This window comes from Globicephala melas, chromosome 7 (assembly GCF_963455315.2).
Source record: "Globicephala melas chromosome 7, mGloMel1.2, whole genome shotgun sequence".
NCBI lineage: Eukaryota > Metazoa > Chordata > Mammalia > Artiodactyla > Delphinidae > Globicephala > Globicephala melas.
In genome coordinates this window covers 69,381,978-69,399,850 of record NC_083320.1, presented here as the reverse complement: position 1 = coordinate 69,399,850, position 17,873 = coordinate 69,381,978, and the positions used below count along the sequence as shown (strand labels likewise).

Below are 17,873 nucleotides of genomic sequence, written 5' to 3'. Positions count from 1 at the left end.
CTGAACACATTCCAAATAGACTACTCTTTATTTGTAGAAGATTTTTCCTTATTTCTGGGCAACGAATGGCATTATTATGACAAATATATTGATATACTACTGATTATTAGAATACTTACAGGTAATCACTGGTAAGAGCTTCTATCCCAATGACCTCCCAGGCTCCTTTTGTAATAAATGTGCAATTCTGATGGGATTTTAAAAAAAAAGAGGTTTATTAGACTCTGTCTCTGATCAAAGTTAAGGAGAGGATTAAATCATTTACATCAGGAATTGGGATAATCTCGGTTCTTTTCCCCATCCTACCTTACTGCAGAGACCACTGGGGTATGTGAATTAGTCTGATTATTGGTACCTAGTGATCGACTTTACCAAATGATTTCCACTTCAAGTTAGTTTCAAAAAAAGGAGATCAACCCGAAATAAATTATTTAAAAATACTCACTCTCTTATCTGTTTGGAAGTGACAAATGTGTTTGTAGCCCTCTTCGTTGCTGATGATTTTGTAGAAGCTATTCCCGTCAGAGGTAAAATGAGGTTCTGCAGGCCTAAACTAGAGAATAATAGGAAACACGAAACGTGTTAAAGCACATTAGCCTCATCTCAGTACAACTTTAGCTTCAGAAAGTCCTCCCAACACCTATGCTCAAAACCCATATTTCATTTACTTGCCGATTGCAATCAGAGGGTCTCAATAGAAAATTCTCCTCCTAGAAAATGCAGACAAAAGATCTAACTCCTAGGGAATTTTTGATGGGGAGTAAATGAAAGAATAAACATGAAGAGGCTTACACAGGACACTCAACACATAGCAGTGGTTACTGTTACCCTTAGGCATCTTCTGTCTATGGAGGATAACGCTATGGTGTCTTGATATGTGTGAGAAAATTAGCATTAGCCTTTCAGTTCTAAGAAGTCAATTTCCTCGATGTCACAATGTGCTTTCTTGAAACAGACTAATATTATTTTTGACTGTTTCTAGTTGGAGGTGGTTTGTAATTTGAGGGATTTCCCCCTCCCCCCTGTTTCTTATACATAATTTTTTTGAAAGTCAGACTTAGAAACTCTTTAATCATTTCTGGACTAGATACCATAAGGAATGTCTGTCGTATATTTCATACGGAAACATTCATATAGTTATCATCTCTATTATAAGCCTTTCCATTTTGCTAAATAGGATCAACAATTTACCCAAAAAAAATAGTTGTATGGAAATATAGAACAAAATTTCCATTTTTTACAGTTCGATAAAAGATAGTTCTCAGAACATAATGTCGTTTAAGCAGAAGAGGATCTATCCCAGCCTGAAAGGAATATATCTCTTTACGACTTCGATTTCCTTACTACATTCGAGAGCAGGTAGGAGATGGTCTTTTAAAACTGTTGGTTCACTTCACTCTCGCTGTTTCCTCGCTCATCAGCTCCCATTTTGGGAAGAAAAATGCTTCCCTCTTCTATTTAGTGATTCAAAACGAATGCATTTATGGAGCAAGCCGAGGCGTGCAGTACACTTGGTGTTCTCATTACAGAGCTCGGAAACACATTCCCCTCTCTAGACCTGTGTTCACAGCCTTATCTTTTTAATACATTTCCCTGTTTCCCCTGGATGGAGTTGTGCCTAGTAGAAATGTGTGAAAAGTGGCATCTGTCTGGTTAAATACAGAGAGGAAAAAACATATTTTTTTCAAAGAGTCGTGAGGAAGTGTAGCATGTCTCTTGCCATGGAGGAAACCACTTTTCATGTTGGCAAACCTCTCCCCTCTGCCCAATCAATGCCTGAACAAAAAGGACGTGTGAATGCTAGGGGGCTCCGAGCCCAGCTGGAAGGGGTCGCATTTCTGGTCCAGGGGGCTGCACCTCTGTGTTCTGGGAGAGGAGAAATCCTTACGTTTTTTTATGTCACTTTGTTTCCCTCTCAAAGGGGCTTAATAGAAGTGGTCATACAAATTAGGGGCGATTCATTCTTCCTCTTTCACACGAGGTGCCATGATGGCTGCAGTGTCTTCGTCGGTTTGCTTCACCCCACGGGCTTGTAGCAACGTGGCTGGTATAAGTCTGCACGAGGTGTAGCGTGAGGCATGGGAAGTCACGGAGGGTCACGTGCTTCCTTGGAGAAAGTTCTGCATCCAGGGTATAGTAAAGTGTGAACCCACGTGTGTATGATTCCTCCAGAGAGAGGTGCATAGCGGGTGTGGTGTGAGTGCCACTGCGTCCCTGCCGGGGGAAGTCCTGTCCCCTGCGTTTGTGCAGAGGCTGAGGGCGGAAACCATGTTTTCTGCCGCCGAAGCGCCTAACTTCGAACGTGAGGTCAACGAAGACAACTGGTATCTTGGCTGCCTTTCAGCAACGGTTGCTTTTTAACCTTCCAGGAGCTAGAATTTGCCTAGGATATGTCTTTTGTTTTATCTGCTCTTCTCTTGAATTTTCACTTGTCCTTTTACTTTTTCCAACCAAGCATGTTGTATATTCTCTATAAAAAGACATCTCTACCGGGGACATTAAAATATTACGTTATAAAAGGTCAACTGCTGTCTCTATTAATAGCAAATAACATAGAGGCCTCGTTTGGTATATCTGCATATTAAATAGCTCTGAGTGTCTGATCCATACGACAGAGAACCCCATAACTCTTACAACTTACTCTTCCAACCCAGCCAGTGGTACTTATTTCAGTGTGCTGCTGTTCCTAGGGAGGGAAAAATACAGAGAGAAATGAGATACGAATTCTACGCTTTAGCTGCAGTTTGTGGCAATATAAGCAAGATTGTACTTGTAATAAAATAAAGGAAAGCTATCTCCATTCACATACTTGTATGTATGATAGTACCTTTTACATAGCTACATTAGAACATTTGCCTCTCTTGCCTAGAGCTCTGTCCTGGATGTGTACCTCGTAAGCCGTCCTGCAGGCTCCTCCACATTTTCAATTCAGCAAGTACAGAAGTATCTTTCCCTTATCCCCACCAGCTTGTTCTTACTTCTTCGTTCTTCTCTGGGTTAGTGGCACCATTCACCCAAGCCAGAGACCTGGGAATCACTCCAGACCCCTGCTCTTCTCACACTAACCCCCTGTCTTCTAGTCCTTTGACTTCTCTTGTTCTTCTCCACCATTATTGCCTTAGTTTGTGTCCTGTCGGGTTTCCCAGGTCCATGGCCCTGACCTCCTGGTTGGAGGCGCTGCTGCTTTGCTCTCCTTCCAGTCTGCCCTCCACCCTGCTCAACCCACAGCTGACCTCATCAGGCAACAGATAGTTCTATCTCATTATACTTCTTTCCTACTTAAAACCTTGAAATAGCTCTGAGTGTCTTACAAGGTAAGGTCAAACTCCTCAGAATGGTGCCTGAGCCGTAGCATATATCTCAAACCTCAGCTCTCATCATCGTGCCTCCGCCTCAACCCCTAGTCCTGTGTACCCCCAGACCCTGCAGGCTCCAAGCTCTTCACCCCAGATGCCTTTGCACAGCCTCTGCTCATAGGGTCCACTTGCCTTCATGCTGCCCCGAATATGACAACTTACCCCAGGCTGCTCTAGTCTCCTCCATGTCATCTCCCATCCCCTTCTGCCTCCCCCCAGGCAGGTTGATTATCTTCTTTCGCCCTACATTTCCTTGGTACCTTGCTTATACACTTTTAGAGCACATTATGGTGCTATTGAGATGATTTAATTGGCAGGAAGCAAAGAGCGCGGTGTTTTACTTTGGATTCTGGCTGTCACTGTGAGCTAAGCAAGCTCCTTGACCCTACTGAGCCTACCTCCACAGTGTCTGGCTATTGTGAGTGTTCAAGAAATGGTAACTATTATTATTGATTTTCATAACAGTCTTCCCTACTAGAAAATAAACATTTTAGGGACAGGCATGCTACCTAATTTTTTTTTTTCTCCATCCAGAGCTATGCACAGAACTTGGAACAAAATAGGTATTCGATGATTGCTATATAAGTAACGAATGAGTGCATCAAGATACAGGGGCAGGCGGCGGAGGGAAGGATTTCTGAGGCAAGAATCTGCCGTGTGCCCAACCAGGGTGGAGCAGGGAGAAGAGGCGTGTGGCCACAGAGCTCATTACCAGAAAAGGGCTTGTAGAGCTGTCCTTGACATATGCCCGCAAGCCTCCCCCAGGCTCTACCCCTCCTGAGGCTGTTGGTCCCAATGGGGCTTTAATTTTGATCCACGACCTATACCTTGAGGTCTCTGGGCTGGAAACGCCCCCAGCACTTCAAGGTTGGATTAACACTTGCTTTTGCCTTAATGTTGCCACCCTCTCAGCCTGGAAGTTATCTATTTACTTTCTAAAGCTGTTTACTGCTGAAAGATAGTCACAGTGTGGTAATAGATTTGTGGCCTCTAGATATTTATTTTGCTACTCAGCGAGTCACTCCCCATTTCCTGAAACACGCTTCCTTGACCTTGCAGCCCCTGGCTTTCTCGGACTTTGTGAATTTTGACATCAAATTCTATTTTCTGGCTTTCTAATCACCACCACCCTTTTCCCAAGTGATAGTCTCCATAACTAAAACAGTATGACTAGTGAGAGCAGATGAACTAGACGTACCACCGGGTAATATCAAGTTATCTAAAAGTCACTCAAGATTTACTCACTGCCTCAGGGTCAGACACAGAGAAAGAATAGAAATTCAAGCTGTATTTCCTGATAACACTCTCCCTGTTTTCCTACAGCCCTCAGATCACATGTAGCTTTGGAAACAGAACATCCTGATTCAACTTTACCACTGAGGAAATCCATCCTCCGGTGGACTCATTGTAGTCACAGATATCCATCACTGAATAGTTCTGAATCCTCCGGATCCACTGCAAAGAAATCCTTTCTTCGGTTACCCATGTCACATCACACAAGTAGTAATCCCTGAAAGAAGGGAGGGAAGGAAGGATGGAGGGATGGAGGGAGGGGAGGCAAGGAGGAAAGGGAGGGAGGGGAGAAGGAGAATAACTATTTCCAGACCTTGGTACAAATAGACATTCTGCTCAATGAAATCAATCTTAATAGGAATACAATTTTAAATAGTTGTTGAAGCCATTTAACACCATAGTATTTTACCCTTTCTTAAAGCTTAAAGTGTAATTTAATTTTGAATGGAAATGCAAATATATCTGACAGGAAGAACAACAGCTAACATCCCACAGAGGTGTAACATACATGCCTCACGCCTCACACCATGCCTCACCATGGCTTTGCAAGTCCACAACTGGCCTTTGGTGGTGCCAGGGTGTCAAGGGTGATATTTTCCCATCTCTTTTCTGCTGTCTAGAGGGACCATGACAGGGAATCCAGGGACACTGGTTGAGATTTTATTCTTTTCTGGTAATTTGATACGTTTCTCTAAAACATTCTTCCTACTAGGGAGAAACTACAGTTGACCCTTTTCTCAACTTCATTTTCAAAGGGGAAAAAATGGACTCACATCTCTGCAAAGTTTGAAAACCAAATAATTATATCCTACAAATCTTTTCTCAAGTGTCAAAATATAAATCGTGTGAAGAAATTAAGGAAACTTTTGGTATTTTAACATAAATTTATATAAATAGAGATATCTCGAGCAGTACAGCCTCCTCCAACAAAAACCTTTAACAGTGTTTGGAACTGCATTTTGAGAGATGAGTGAGATGCATGGAATTCCTAATTTACCTTTCTGCTAGCCTCCCTAAATATTTGCTCTGGATAATTTATTTTATTTTATTTGCTCCCCACACCCTAGTGCGATTTTTGTATGACTCTTCTTAAATCATTCCTGTCCAGTGTGTGATCAAAACCTTGCTCCCTTTGGTCAGAAGAATTCCAAAGGAAATTTTTCGTTCCACCCCTTCCCATCTGACCCTATCCGTTCATCCTAACATGCTCCTTCGCTCTTTCATTCACGGGCTGTGCCCACCCCTCCTCTTGTCAACGCTCTCCTTCTTGACTGCAAACTCTCTGAGGCTGGGCCACAGCTGTCTGGTTCACAGGGTATCTCCAGGGTCTAGCAGACTACCTGGCACAAAGCAGGTGCTCACGAAAATTCTGTGGAATGTAGCACTGAACAGAAGGGGAAGTCCTGTCCCATCCTCGGGACCTAAGTAGCTCTGTCCTTCCTCAGAATTCACAGATCCCTTCCTGTCCCCACTCCCTTCACAGACACTAAACCAAACAACAAATATTTGTTGAGCGCTTAGGATGGATCAGGTGCTGGATAAAGCACTTTAAGCCCCTCACCACTTCACTATCTCCCTTTGCGGGGCAGGACAGTTACTGTGTTAATACGCCCAGGGGTACCCGGGCCTCCAGGCTGTCTCCGCTACAGGCGGCAGGCACTGAAAGAAGACCAAAACCCCTCACCGAGCAGCAAAGCACCACCTTCACACAAACAGGGACTCCTCTCCATTTCAGTCCTTTCTCTTGCTTATTAAGAACTGTACACTGTCCAGTCTGCACGACTGGTGTCCCCTGAACACCCTATGAGGTTTTCCACATGCCTCCCTTTGTCAACCTGCCCTTCGGTCTGAAATGACTGTCATGCTTTAACATCTTCAGGATTTACTCAAATATCCCCCGCCCGTGAGGCTTTCTTGAAGACCCCCTCCTTCTACACCGCTATCACGGGTCCCATGGTGCTTTTCACGAACCGCCAGGCTGCGGAGTCTGAGAGGGTGAATGCTGCTTCACCGGCCCAGGAGCAAGGGCGCCTCATCTAGTCTAACTGCCCGATACTGAGCCCAAGGCAGAGGCGTTAAGTGAGAAAATGGAAAGGCAAACCAGTCATCCCGGGGGGTAGGGGATAAATACTTGCAAAGGGAATGGAAGAATGAAACGCAAGATAGAAAACAAAAGGTTTTGAAATGAACTCTCTAGACCTGGGGTCAGAACAATTTTTCAGAAGAGGGCCAGCCAGTAAATAGTTCCAGCTTTGCGGGCTACATGCTCTCTGTCGCAGCTACTCGACTGCCTTGGCAGCACCAAAGCAGCCAGAGACAGTGCGTAACGTACAAGTGTGCCTGCGTGCCAACGAGATGCTGAGATTTGCAGTTCATGTAAATTTCACCTGTCATGCAGTATTATTCTTCTGATGATTTTTCTTCCCAACCATTCACAAAGGTCAAAACCGTTCTTACCTGGGGGACCATCTAAAAACAGGTGGGGGCAGGATTTGGCCGGCAGGCCCAGGGGTGCTAAGCCCTGTTCTATACCAGTAGTTCTTATTGTTTTATGTACCTGTCTCTAGGGGGAAAAGGGTAGCATGGAGTCTGCGGCCAGCGTCGGCAGGATGCCCTCTTCCCTGGGTGGTTCATTGAATTAATCAGTCCACCGTATGCAGTTGCTCTTAGTAGTGGTTTTCTTTCCAGGTAGTAATAGGTACCTTATTTTAAGTATCTTTAATATACCCAAAGAAACATTTACACAAATTAGGGGAATTAATATCACACAACAGGCCTTTATTACATGCCTACTCTTTGCAAGGCAGCAGCCAGTTTACAAAGGGATACGCTGTGTCATATGACTCTCAAGCACAAGTCTCTCCCAGCGCATTCAAATATGATTTGCTTTATAAAATTCAGTTATTCCGTCTATATGCACTCTCGAGGAATAACTAGATTTCATAGAGTGAGGAGCTTTATCCTGAAAAGAATTAAGAGGGTGAAGCTAACCAGCAATGTTTACCAGAGGGATGGGTGGAGGTTCTACAGAGGGAACGACTGGGAGGAGGAAATCTGAAGCCAACTGCTTATTTTGAATCCTGATTCCAACCCTGTCCAGTGTGTGACCTTGAACGAGTCACCTAACCTCTCTACACTTCTGTTTACTTGTCTGCAAAACACGAACTCTAACATTCTTCCCGCATAAGGTGATCATGAGCTTTATGTCAGCACTTAGATGAGTTCCTGGCCCAGAGTAGACTCCACATGGTGTGAACTCTCCTTATGTAGAGAAATTACTTCATTGCTTTAGTATTAAAATCAATCGTATTCCTCTTGGACTAATCCTGTTCCAGAAGTTAGAAGAGCTTGTTGAATCACTGTGTCTAACCTGGGAAAGGCAGTCAGTGGCTCAAGGGAAGGCCAGGCTGCCTCGTACGGTCCCTGGTTCCTCTTCCACCCCTCCCCCAACCACTCTAACCAGTCTATTCAGTATGTGCCTCTCTGTTTTTACAGAATAAAATTGGCATGTTGTGGAAAGTATCCTGCTTGTTGGATTTTTCTGGTCTTAAGTGGGGACTTAAAACTTCCAGTAAAAACTACAATTAAGCCCTTGGTTTCCTTATATCTTTTTCATGACTCACTGACATCCTGACCTGGTGTGATCGCAGCTCCAGGCTGGGTTATGCCCTCTCATTCTGTCTCCCCTCAATTCCAAATCGTAAAGAGAAACTGATTGAAGAGGAGCGTGTTTATATAAGAATTCAAAATTTAGAGCCCGCTCCACTGGTGAGCCGCCTTTATGGAGCCCTCACAGGGTGCAGAGTACACCTCGGGCTGTGGAGAGTGACAAAGGTAGTGGAGGATACAGGTTCATGAACCTTTGATCTAGAAATGGGCAGGGAAGATGCCAGATGCATGTGAGTTTCCTGGCAGGCTTCCCAAATTCCATCGCTCAATGTTTTCAAATGGGGAAAAGTTACTTTTATATGGCTGATTGCTGAACCTAAAGCATAATTCTTGGCTCTTAGTAGATAAAGTTATTTAGTACCAGGAGACCCACTAATCATGTTAAAGGGTTTTCTTCCCACCTCACCTGCCCTTTTCCACTAGGCCACTTTAGAAAAGAAGAAGGCTATTTGGAGTCCACTTTCCTAAAACAACCCTTGGAAAACGTGTGCATGTGTGGGGAGAGCCTCATCTTCCTGTAGAATTTCAGCTGCTGGGTGCTCTGTGATGAAAGGATGAGGGCTAAGGAGAAAATTAGTGATGGGTGCGCAGGCAGAGGAGGGCCTGTCTCCAGGAGCGAGTGAATTACTACGGGACAGAGCAGAAGGTGCTGGGCAGCTGAAGAGGCATAACTTGCCCGCATTAACTTGGCCCTGCTGATCTCTGCATGAGGCTAGAAAACGAAGCACCACCGTGTACGAGAACATTTTTCTCCAGAGGGGCCCTCAGGCCTGGTTTTAGCAAAGCTGCAGCTGTACTGGTGCTAACAGAGACCAGAGCTGGGTTTGCAGTTTCATACACAGCACATTCCTGTAGCATTTCCAGAAATGCTTCTTTGGTGAAATACGTTCCCCAGAAAATACCCACAGTGAGTAAGGCAACCCTCACCATGAGTGTGGCGTAAAGAACTGCAAAGAACAAAGACTTAAGGATTCATTCATATAGGGGGAAAAATAAGTCCTTAAACTGCTTAAGTTTCCTGAGCTCCGAAATTCACAACTGTGCCTTGGAAAGTGATTTCTAAGTGGGAAAGATGCCATCTCTTCATCTGTGAAATGGCCGTGAAAATGACACCATAGGCAGCATGTGGGTAATAAATGAGACAACGTGAGTAGAGCACCAGGCACAGTCCCCAACATAGGAAGCACCCAATACACTTTAATTCGACTATTCTATTACTCTGGCCCAGCAAGTGTGGGCCTCTGTCCTACTCCCAAGCTCCCATGCTAAGTTGCTGTGTGATCTTAAGCAAATGGGTCTACTTCTCTGAGCCTCAGATCTCTCATCTGTGTCTCACAGAGGTGTTCTCAGTGTGCTCCGGAACCCCGGTAGGTTCTGTCGATTGTGAGACGCCTGGGGGAAGGAGAAGGCACAGGGGCTGGGCCTAGAACCTGAGCAGCCATCTGTCATTGGCTTACTGGCACCCCACCTCTGTTGTATCTCACTTGCACAAAGGTTTCTCGCTCCTTAAAAACATTTGTAAGGTCCAAAGCCCCTTCCAGATCTAAAATCTTTCAGCGTGGGAGCTCACGGCTCATCCTCCCTTCGGACAGATATTGGGCGTATACCAAGAGGGCACGCAGGGCTTGCTTCTCTTCCCTGGGCAGCCCCGAGCTTGTGCACACTCGGTGATCCTTCCACTGCAGTCCTCCCCCCATCCCCCCGCCCCACCGTGCCCTGTCCAATTCACTCATCCTCCAGGATGTTTTCTTTGATCCCCGGGGTCACGGAAAACCCATCTCCCCCTCCTCAGAATGCCTCCAGCCTTTTTTTTATGCCTCTGTCATAGGCGCTTTGGGAGTCATTTATTGACGTGTTTTATATCCCCCACCCCATCATAAGTGCCAGAAGGGAGACTCAGTCCTACAGGACATCTATGAGTGTAAATAGCGGGTGCTTAATCAATGTTGATGGAAGAGATGGCTGGACGGGACCAAAGAGCAGATTTTAGAACCTAAAGAAATACTTTTTAGTTGACTGATAATTAATTTTCCCTAGGAATAAACAGGTTAATATAGATACTTCTGAGAAAGTAAATGAATTAATAACCACAGAGCAAAGCCTCCAGCATGCCTGATGTAGTAAATGCAACCCTGAGAAGGAAAATGCTTCCATATGGCTCTGATGATAACTTCAGGCATCTGAGGGCACCAGCTGAATTCACACAGAGGGAGAGAGAGGCACCTCGAAGAAGAGTGCTTACGAGCTCCTTCTTTCAAGTCAGAAAGATTTGAATACAGCCCCCTACCGGGTCATTTTCTTAACCTCTTGGCCTCATTTTCTTATCTGTAAAAGAGCCATATAATAATAGTTGCTGGAAAGAGTTACTTAAAGGCTAATAAGATAAAGCACGTGATGCCCTGTGTCTGGCACACAGAGAGTGCTCAGTAGAGGCTAGTCATTATTTAGAAGCAATGATAAAACCAACACAAGTAATGGAAAAGAAGAGAGAGCAACCTGATGGCCAAAAGTTTCATGCAGTTTGGTGTTTACAGGAAGATAAAGGAGGGGCTGAGAGTTTCAAACCACCAAGGATCATGCAAGCAAATGACGTCTGGAGGTACATCGGTGTCGCGGGGGTGCCTAAAATTAGTCCACGGTTTCCCTGAATTACTCTAGGTCTTACCAGACCCCGCAAAGCCCCGTGTGATCTGACCTTCCTCCCATCACTCCCCTCTCCACTCAGATGCTCCAGACGCTGTGGCCTCCTCGCAGGGCCTCCACTGCACCAAGCACGCTCCCTCTGCAGGGGCTTTGCACCCGCTCTTCCTCTGCCCGGATACTGCTCCCCCAGCTCTCCATGTGGCTAGATCTTCCCCTCTTCCTTCACATCACTGCTCACAGGCCTCTTATTAGAGAGACCTTCCCTGGCCTCCCCCCAACCATCAGCATCACGGCTGCCCTCCTTTGATCGTCTTCACAACATCTCACGTAACTTTATTTGTTTACCTGGTGGTTGTCTGCCTCCCCTACTTGAGTGGAGGCTCCAGGACACCAGAGGCTCTGGCTGCTCTATTCATTCTGCAACCTCACCCCTGGAACCATGCCCGGCATGAAGGCATGAAGTTGGAACTCAGCAAAGAGTGTGTATGGTCAGGCCCCCCAAGATGGCTGTTCGCTTGCTCTCTGTACATCCCCTGCTCCCCTGAGTAACCTTCCTACATACTTGCCCCAGGCTCCAGCCAGTGACTATTCTTAACAAAGGGGAGGTGAGGGGCGTGCCTCTCCGCTGGTTTCCTTGGTAAATAATGAGCCAACCTGATGTAATCCTCCCTGTAACTGGCAATCTCCTCTTCCCCCTGGGAGCGAAGCCTGCTGCCTTGTCCTGCCCACCGTCCACAGCAGCACGCTGTGCGGTGTCGCTCCAGGACCTTGCTTCAGATGTGTAAGCTCCCGCACCCATTAAACCACTGATGTCTTTGTTGCTGACTCCGGGTTCTTTCTTTGGTCTTAAAGCTGGGCAAGTGCAGCCCAACAGAGTGGTTGAATGGAAGAATGAATGACGGGCAGGGCCAGGTGACACCATGAGATACTGCCATTGATTCTGCCATTCATTTTGAAAGTGTTCTCCCTGGGAGCTGTGGAACTGTTTACAACACAAGCATTTGGGTCAAGAGTCTTACCCTATTAACACAGAAGCAGGAGGAATGATTTGTTGGGAAGTTGCATTGATGTCTGGGCTGAGAGTGTTGGTATTTACAACAAAGAAATTTACAGTTGGGTTCACAGCTCCTGCCTAGGAAAAAAACAATCACAGAATTGGTATTGACAAAAGATATATACATAACAACATCACACAAGTTTAGAGCTGTACAAAAATGTCTGCATTATGGCCATAAACTTATAAACAATCAGACACTTTCAAACAATTTAATACAGATAAAATGAACATAAGGGAGAGTCATGAAATGCAACCTTCTCATGTTCAGGCAGAAATATATATATGACTCCCGTTTAAGTAATGAATGCTCATAATTTATGCACTTTGAGCAAAAAAGGATAAACTTGTTAAAATCAATTCTTTTAATTTGTAAATATACCCTGACTCCCGAAGACAAGAAGACTGATGGCTGACCACTAGGAAGAATACCCTGGGTTCAGGCAAAGACACAATCCCCCAGGAAAATTAGTTTACCTGAGCCGAGAGCCAAAATGCTAATTAGGAAGCCTTCACTTCCACTCCAAATTCAGGTTCAGTACTTTGGAGTTTTACAATCAATATTATGACAGAAATCTATAAAATCGTTTTATATATACACATAGATTTTCAATTGACAAATTAGTTAGAAATAATATGATATTTTTAGTGAGAACACTCTATGGTATTTCTTTGCCAGTTGCACTCTTCAAAAAATAACATTCCACTGAAAATACATCTCCATATTTAGTCTCTGATTTTTTTTCTTTTAACTTCCTCTGTCTCCCTAAAATGGCAGCTCTTCATAAAGCAAATTGAGGGAGTCGGTAAAAATAAAAATCCCTTCTCCCAAATTGCTTACAGCAAAAACACTTTGCTATTAGATTTTCCTATAGATGATACTGTGGCCATTGTTATTATGACACTAGTGAAGTGAAGAGTCCTGGTTCCCTCCTAAACCTCCCTCTTCCTTGGCTTATACTGCTTAATAAGGCTCTTCAGTGTTCATAAACATGCATCCCAGAGGGGGAAACAGTCTTGAAAACGAAGACATGACACTATTATTCCAAATGTAGGACGGGTGAAATTTACATTAGTGCCAAATCTATAATAGAACTACTAAAACTCGTCATGTATCAGTTAGTAATACAAACTGGTATATAACCCCGCTCTTCAACATTATCTAGGGCACAATCCAACGTCTACAAATGAGAGGAGCTTGTCATTCAATCACAGCCTCTCTTTTCCTCCTTTCAAACATTTTCATTCCCCCTACTTCTTTCAAAAGCATTTTCCCCATCTTTTTCGGCTTGTCATTCTTCAAAGTTTTTGGAGAAATTACAAAACCTTAAATCACACTCTTTCCTGGGATAATAAAAATACTTTAAAATTGCCACATGCTGTTGACTTCAGCAAGAGTAATCACACAAGCTGTTGAAGAGAGACTGACAATATTTTCATTAGCAGGAAAGGATTAAATGAAACCATTCTCTTCCCATCAAATCACGGAACCACTATGTAAACGGAGCACAGACCTTTGGATAAGGAATCTGCATGGTCTTTGGGTACTGCAGTGACTCATCAGAGTAGAAGGAGTATTCAATCAGTGGGACTTCTGTATCGTTAAATTGGGCATATGCTAAAAAAGTGCCGTTTGGAGACCACCACAGAGCGGAGTAAGTACTGAAGACTTCCTCTGAAAAAAGACAGAAATTGTTCTGTTACAAGAAGTAGCTGATAAATTGGCTTTGGCATTCAAAATATTGTTCTCATTAGCTTTAGTAATTACAGTAGAGTTCAACTAATGAACCACTTTGCATTTGCTGGGCTTCCAAAATCAGAGTAATACAAACGAATAAAAATAAAATCCTCAAGGATAGAGCTGGATTGTAAAAATAAGTAACCCGTTGGACCATTTTTGAATATCTTAGCACACAATATTTAATATAAACTCTACATTTTTTTCCTTATAATCCTCTAAATTTATGCCACAAAACATACTAAAAGTAAATTTCACACAAGGGGCTGATTCTCCTTTCTAATTTTTCAAACAGTCACCATGCCAGCATACGCTCCCCAAGTGGGCTCAGTTTGTACTGAGCCCGCAGGGTACTGGTGGGTGGTGTGTGGCTCCAGGCTATCAAACCAATATGGTGCCCAGAGTTTACTACTCTTGGCACAAAAGCCTTGAGAATGATGGATTTTGAATGGAAGGGAGCTCCATGAGACCCCTACCAAGAAACATCTCCTTTGCCTAGTCTAGAAACTGAAGACTCCCTTGGATTAACATCCTCCTCTGGTCGATCAGCTGATGGGTGAGGGAAGACGGTAAGATGGAAGCAAAAGGAAAGGAAAGGTTTTTCTTTCTTGAACAATGTTGCACTTGTTCCCAATTTCTGGCAAAGGTAGCTCCTTCCTATGTTTATTATGGAGTCTATTCACGGGACTTCCCATCTCTGCCTCTTAAAATGCCAAAACCTCTTTCACCAACTGGGAATAGAGGAGTCAAGTAGACTTGATGGAGCCTCCTAATCCCTTACACAGAGTTAATCCACACATTTCATGTTGTGCTGCGAGAGGAAAGGTAAAAGCAAAAGCATAAAAACGTGAATATTAGAGTTAGGAAATCATTTATCCCAATCACTTTTCTGATTCTTATGGCTTCTTGACAAGTTTCTTCCAAATGCTTGCTTTCAGTTATGACAATGGTAATGGTAGTAGGAGTAACAGTAATAAAAATAACAACAATAATAAAATATAATAATTATAATGATGAGCAGCTGCGATTTAATGCCTGCTGACCATACACTGATAAGTAACTGACATCTATTATCTCGGTTAATCCTCACAGTAACTCCTTGTGCAGATGAGCAAAGGGGCAGGCAGGCTTAAAGAGAGTAAGCAATTCACTCAGGAGCACATGACCAATAGTTGCTAAAATCAAGAATGAATCCAGATTTGTCTGGTTGGAGTCCATCTCCTACTGTTCCTTCCTGCCTATTTCAGCACTTCTAGTAACAGAAAACCTTCTACTGGATCAGGCAGCCTGCTCCCCCTTTGACTGCTTTATACGTATGTCACTGAGTTACATTTATGCAGCAATTTAGAATTTACAAAACACTTATCTAATTGAACCCTGGATGAGTCTATTCATAGGCTATTTTACAGAGAGGACAACTAAGGTTTAGAGAGATAGAGTGAATTGACAGAGACAAGAAGGCAGGCCTTGTGATTCTAAGCCAAGGAGGTTTCTCACTAAGAACTTCTTCATATACTGAGTTCATGTCTCATTCCTTATAGCTTCTACCCATTGGTTCTAATCTAAGATCAAGATGCAATTACATAAAATGAATACAATGACAGCAAGGTAATGCTTTGTAAAATCACTTTTAAGTACAGGTGGCCGGTAGGAGTCTATGTTTTGGATTAGTAGTTATTTAGAATACTGAACACTTTATCTATCTATCTATTTACTTATTTATTTTTCTTTTTCCATTATGGTTTATCACAGGAGATTGAATATAATTCCCTGTGCTATACAGTAAGACCTTGTTGTTTATCCATTCTATTTATAATAGTTTGTATCTGCTAACCCCAAACTCCCAATCCATCCCTCAACCTTGGTGACCACAATCCATCCCCCAACCTTGGTGACCACAAGTCTGTTCTCTATGTCTGTGAGTCTGTTTATGTTTCATAGCTAAGTTCATTTGTGTCATATTTTAGATTTCACATATAAGTGATAGCATATGGTATCTGTCTTTCTCTTTCTGCCTTACTAGAATACCGACCACATTTTTCCATATCAATGATGTGTCAAAACCATTATTATAAAACTACACTGGTCAAACTCAAAGTCCTAAGAATGAAGGGATCATGGGTAAGGATAAAGAACAAAGAAAGAAGGAAAAGATATCCAGTCCTTCCTGAAGTTGGCTATGAACACGATGGGTGTCTATGGCACTCCCACCACCATCCTGTGATAACTCCCATCCTGCCAGTCACTCTGAATTTCCTTAGGTACCCCTGGGACCTAGTTTCCTCCCCCTAATAGGATACTTAATTCACTCCATGACAGTTTTTGTTGGCTTCTTTGTCTCTCTCTGGGCTGAATTCCCTGAGAGCAACAGTTGGGTAGCATTTGTCTCTGTGTCTCCAGCACCTGGCACAGCACCTTGTAGGTGGTTGGCACTCCATGTGAATTGCACTGAATTAATCACAACCCCCACCCCCACCCCTGCCACTGTCAACACTACTGCCTCAGGGGGGTAAGGAATGCTCCATCTCCCTAAATTATTTCCTTCTCTATCCCCTCTCATCTCACCAAAATTCGCATTTTCAGCTCTGGGTTAGGTAAACTACATTCATACTCAAAAGTGACTGTAACGTAATTAACTTCATCCTAGGAGATAAAGTATTATCCTTTTTTTTTGGAAAAAGAAAACACTTATTAACTAAAGTAAAATAATAATCAATTAGAAAATCATAAAATAAAGTGAAAAGAGAAAACTTGAGAGAGAAAGCTATTTGGGGACCCAGGGTGGGGTGGCAGCCCAAGTCCCAGAATATAGGCTCCTCTGTGAGTGTCCCTCCTCAGTGTGGCATGTGGCCCTGTTTAGACCTTGCAGCTTTGTTTGTCCATTTACTTATGAACCTACAGATTCTCAAAATGTACTTTCTTTTGATCCCAACAGGTCTTCATGGCTACAGTGGAGAGGGTGGCTCCAATAGGAAGGTGACCCCATATATGGAGAAGCAGGTGTGCCCTTTTCTAAGTATGGAGCACTTGTAAATGTACAAAACCAACTGTAGGAATTTCCCTGTAGGGACTAAAGTCCCGTTTTTAGAGACAGGCCCACATTGGAACTGTGAAGCCATTCTTCTGCTTGTGAATGGCTTAGTCATGAACAGGCAAAATGAGATCCCTCCAGCTATTATCTACCTTAGAAAGAACCTTAGTGCCGGAGTGTTTTTATCTTAGAGCTGCCCAGCTGTTCCAAGGAAGGGTCAGTCACAGCTTTGGGAAGAGGCTTTATCTAGCTCACGTTGGGGATCCTGGAGGTTGTGCTGTGCTGTCCAACAAGCGTTAAAGATGTTTTTCAATATCTAAGTGACAAGTGATAGTAAATTTCATTGTAAGTTTTCATCAAACACTTGTTTCTGGGCCATGGGAATTTATCTTTCTTTTAAAGTGTTTCCTGTTCTTATAATGTTATCCACTTAACTGAACTCGATTTGAACTAGTAAGAACCGAAATTGTCATGAAGAAAAACCTTTTTTTAATAAGTATGAAGAAGAAATAACAGGATAAAATAAGGATGAGTCTTTAATAAGCATGAGACAATCTTATGAAGGGTTTGGAATAGCCTCAAAATGCTTTTTACCTTGGCAACTACAGACATGAATAATGTTTTCCTAATATTTTCTAAAACTCTTTATCCTTAAAGAGAGAATCATTCTTTTTAACTTTTTCAGTTCTGTTTTTTGAACCCAGTTTTTCCTAAGTCTTTCTAATTATTTTTTTCTTCTTTAGAAACAGGAAATGCTAATTTGTTCAAGTTCCTATGAACACAAATCCTCTATAAAAAAAAAGGCATTTTCTTACCCTTGACTCCCCAATCTCCAGACAATAGTTTGTCATCTTTTGGAATGTTCTGGGAGTATTTCGTTTTCTTTAGTAACTTCTGGGTTAGGTAGGCCCGGTTCAAGAAACATCTGATATCAATCTGGAGGCTTTTATGCCCCAGTAAAGCAGAAAAGCTACCTACACAGAAAGGCCCTTTTGTAGCAGTAGAGCAAAGACAATAGGAGCATTGACGAGACAGTGAGGATGTAGCAGCAGTAGCCACTGTGAAGAGATTCTTGGTCTATGAGATACC

General features: G+C 43.2%; 1 protein-coding gene across 1 annotated transcript in view; it reads right to left on the bottom strand.

The window, feature by feature from the left end:
• The window catches only part of DPP4 (dipeptidyl peptidase 4), a 76,976-nt gene that overhangs the window by 27,772 nt on the left and 31,331 nt on the right, over positions 1–17,873 (bottom strand). The window contains exons 9-14 of the mRNA XM_070045854.1: positions 13,530–13,690; positions 11,981–12,093; positions 4,731–4,866; positions 2,642–2,686; positions 446–553; positions 120–187 (exon numbers count right to left, since the gene is read on the bottom strand). Coding sequence (XP_069901955.1) covers positions 120–187; positions 446–553; positions 2,642–2,686; positions 4,731–4,866; positions 11,981–12,093; positions 13,530–13,690 — 631 coding nt within the window. The remainder of the gene's footprint in view (positions 1–119; positions 188–445; positions 554–2,641; positions 2,687–4,730; positions 4,867–11,980; positions 12,094–13,529; positions 13,691–17,873) is intronic.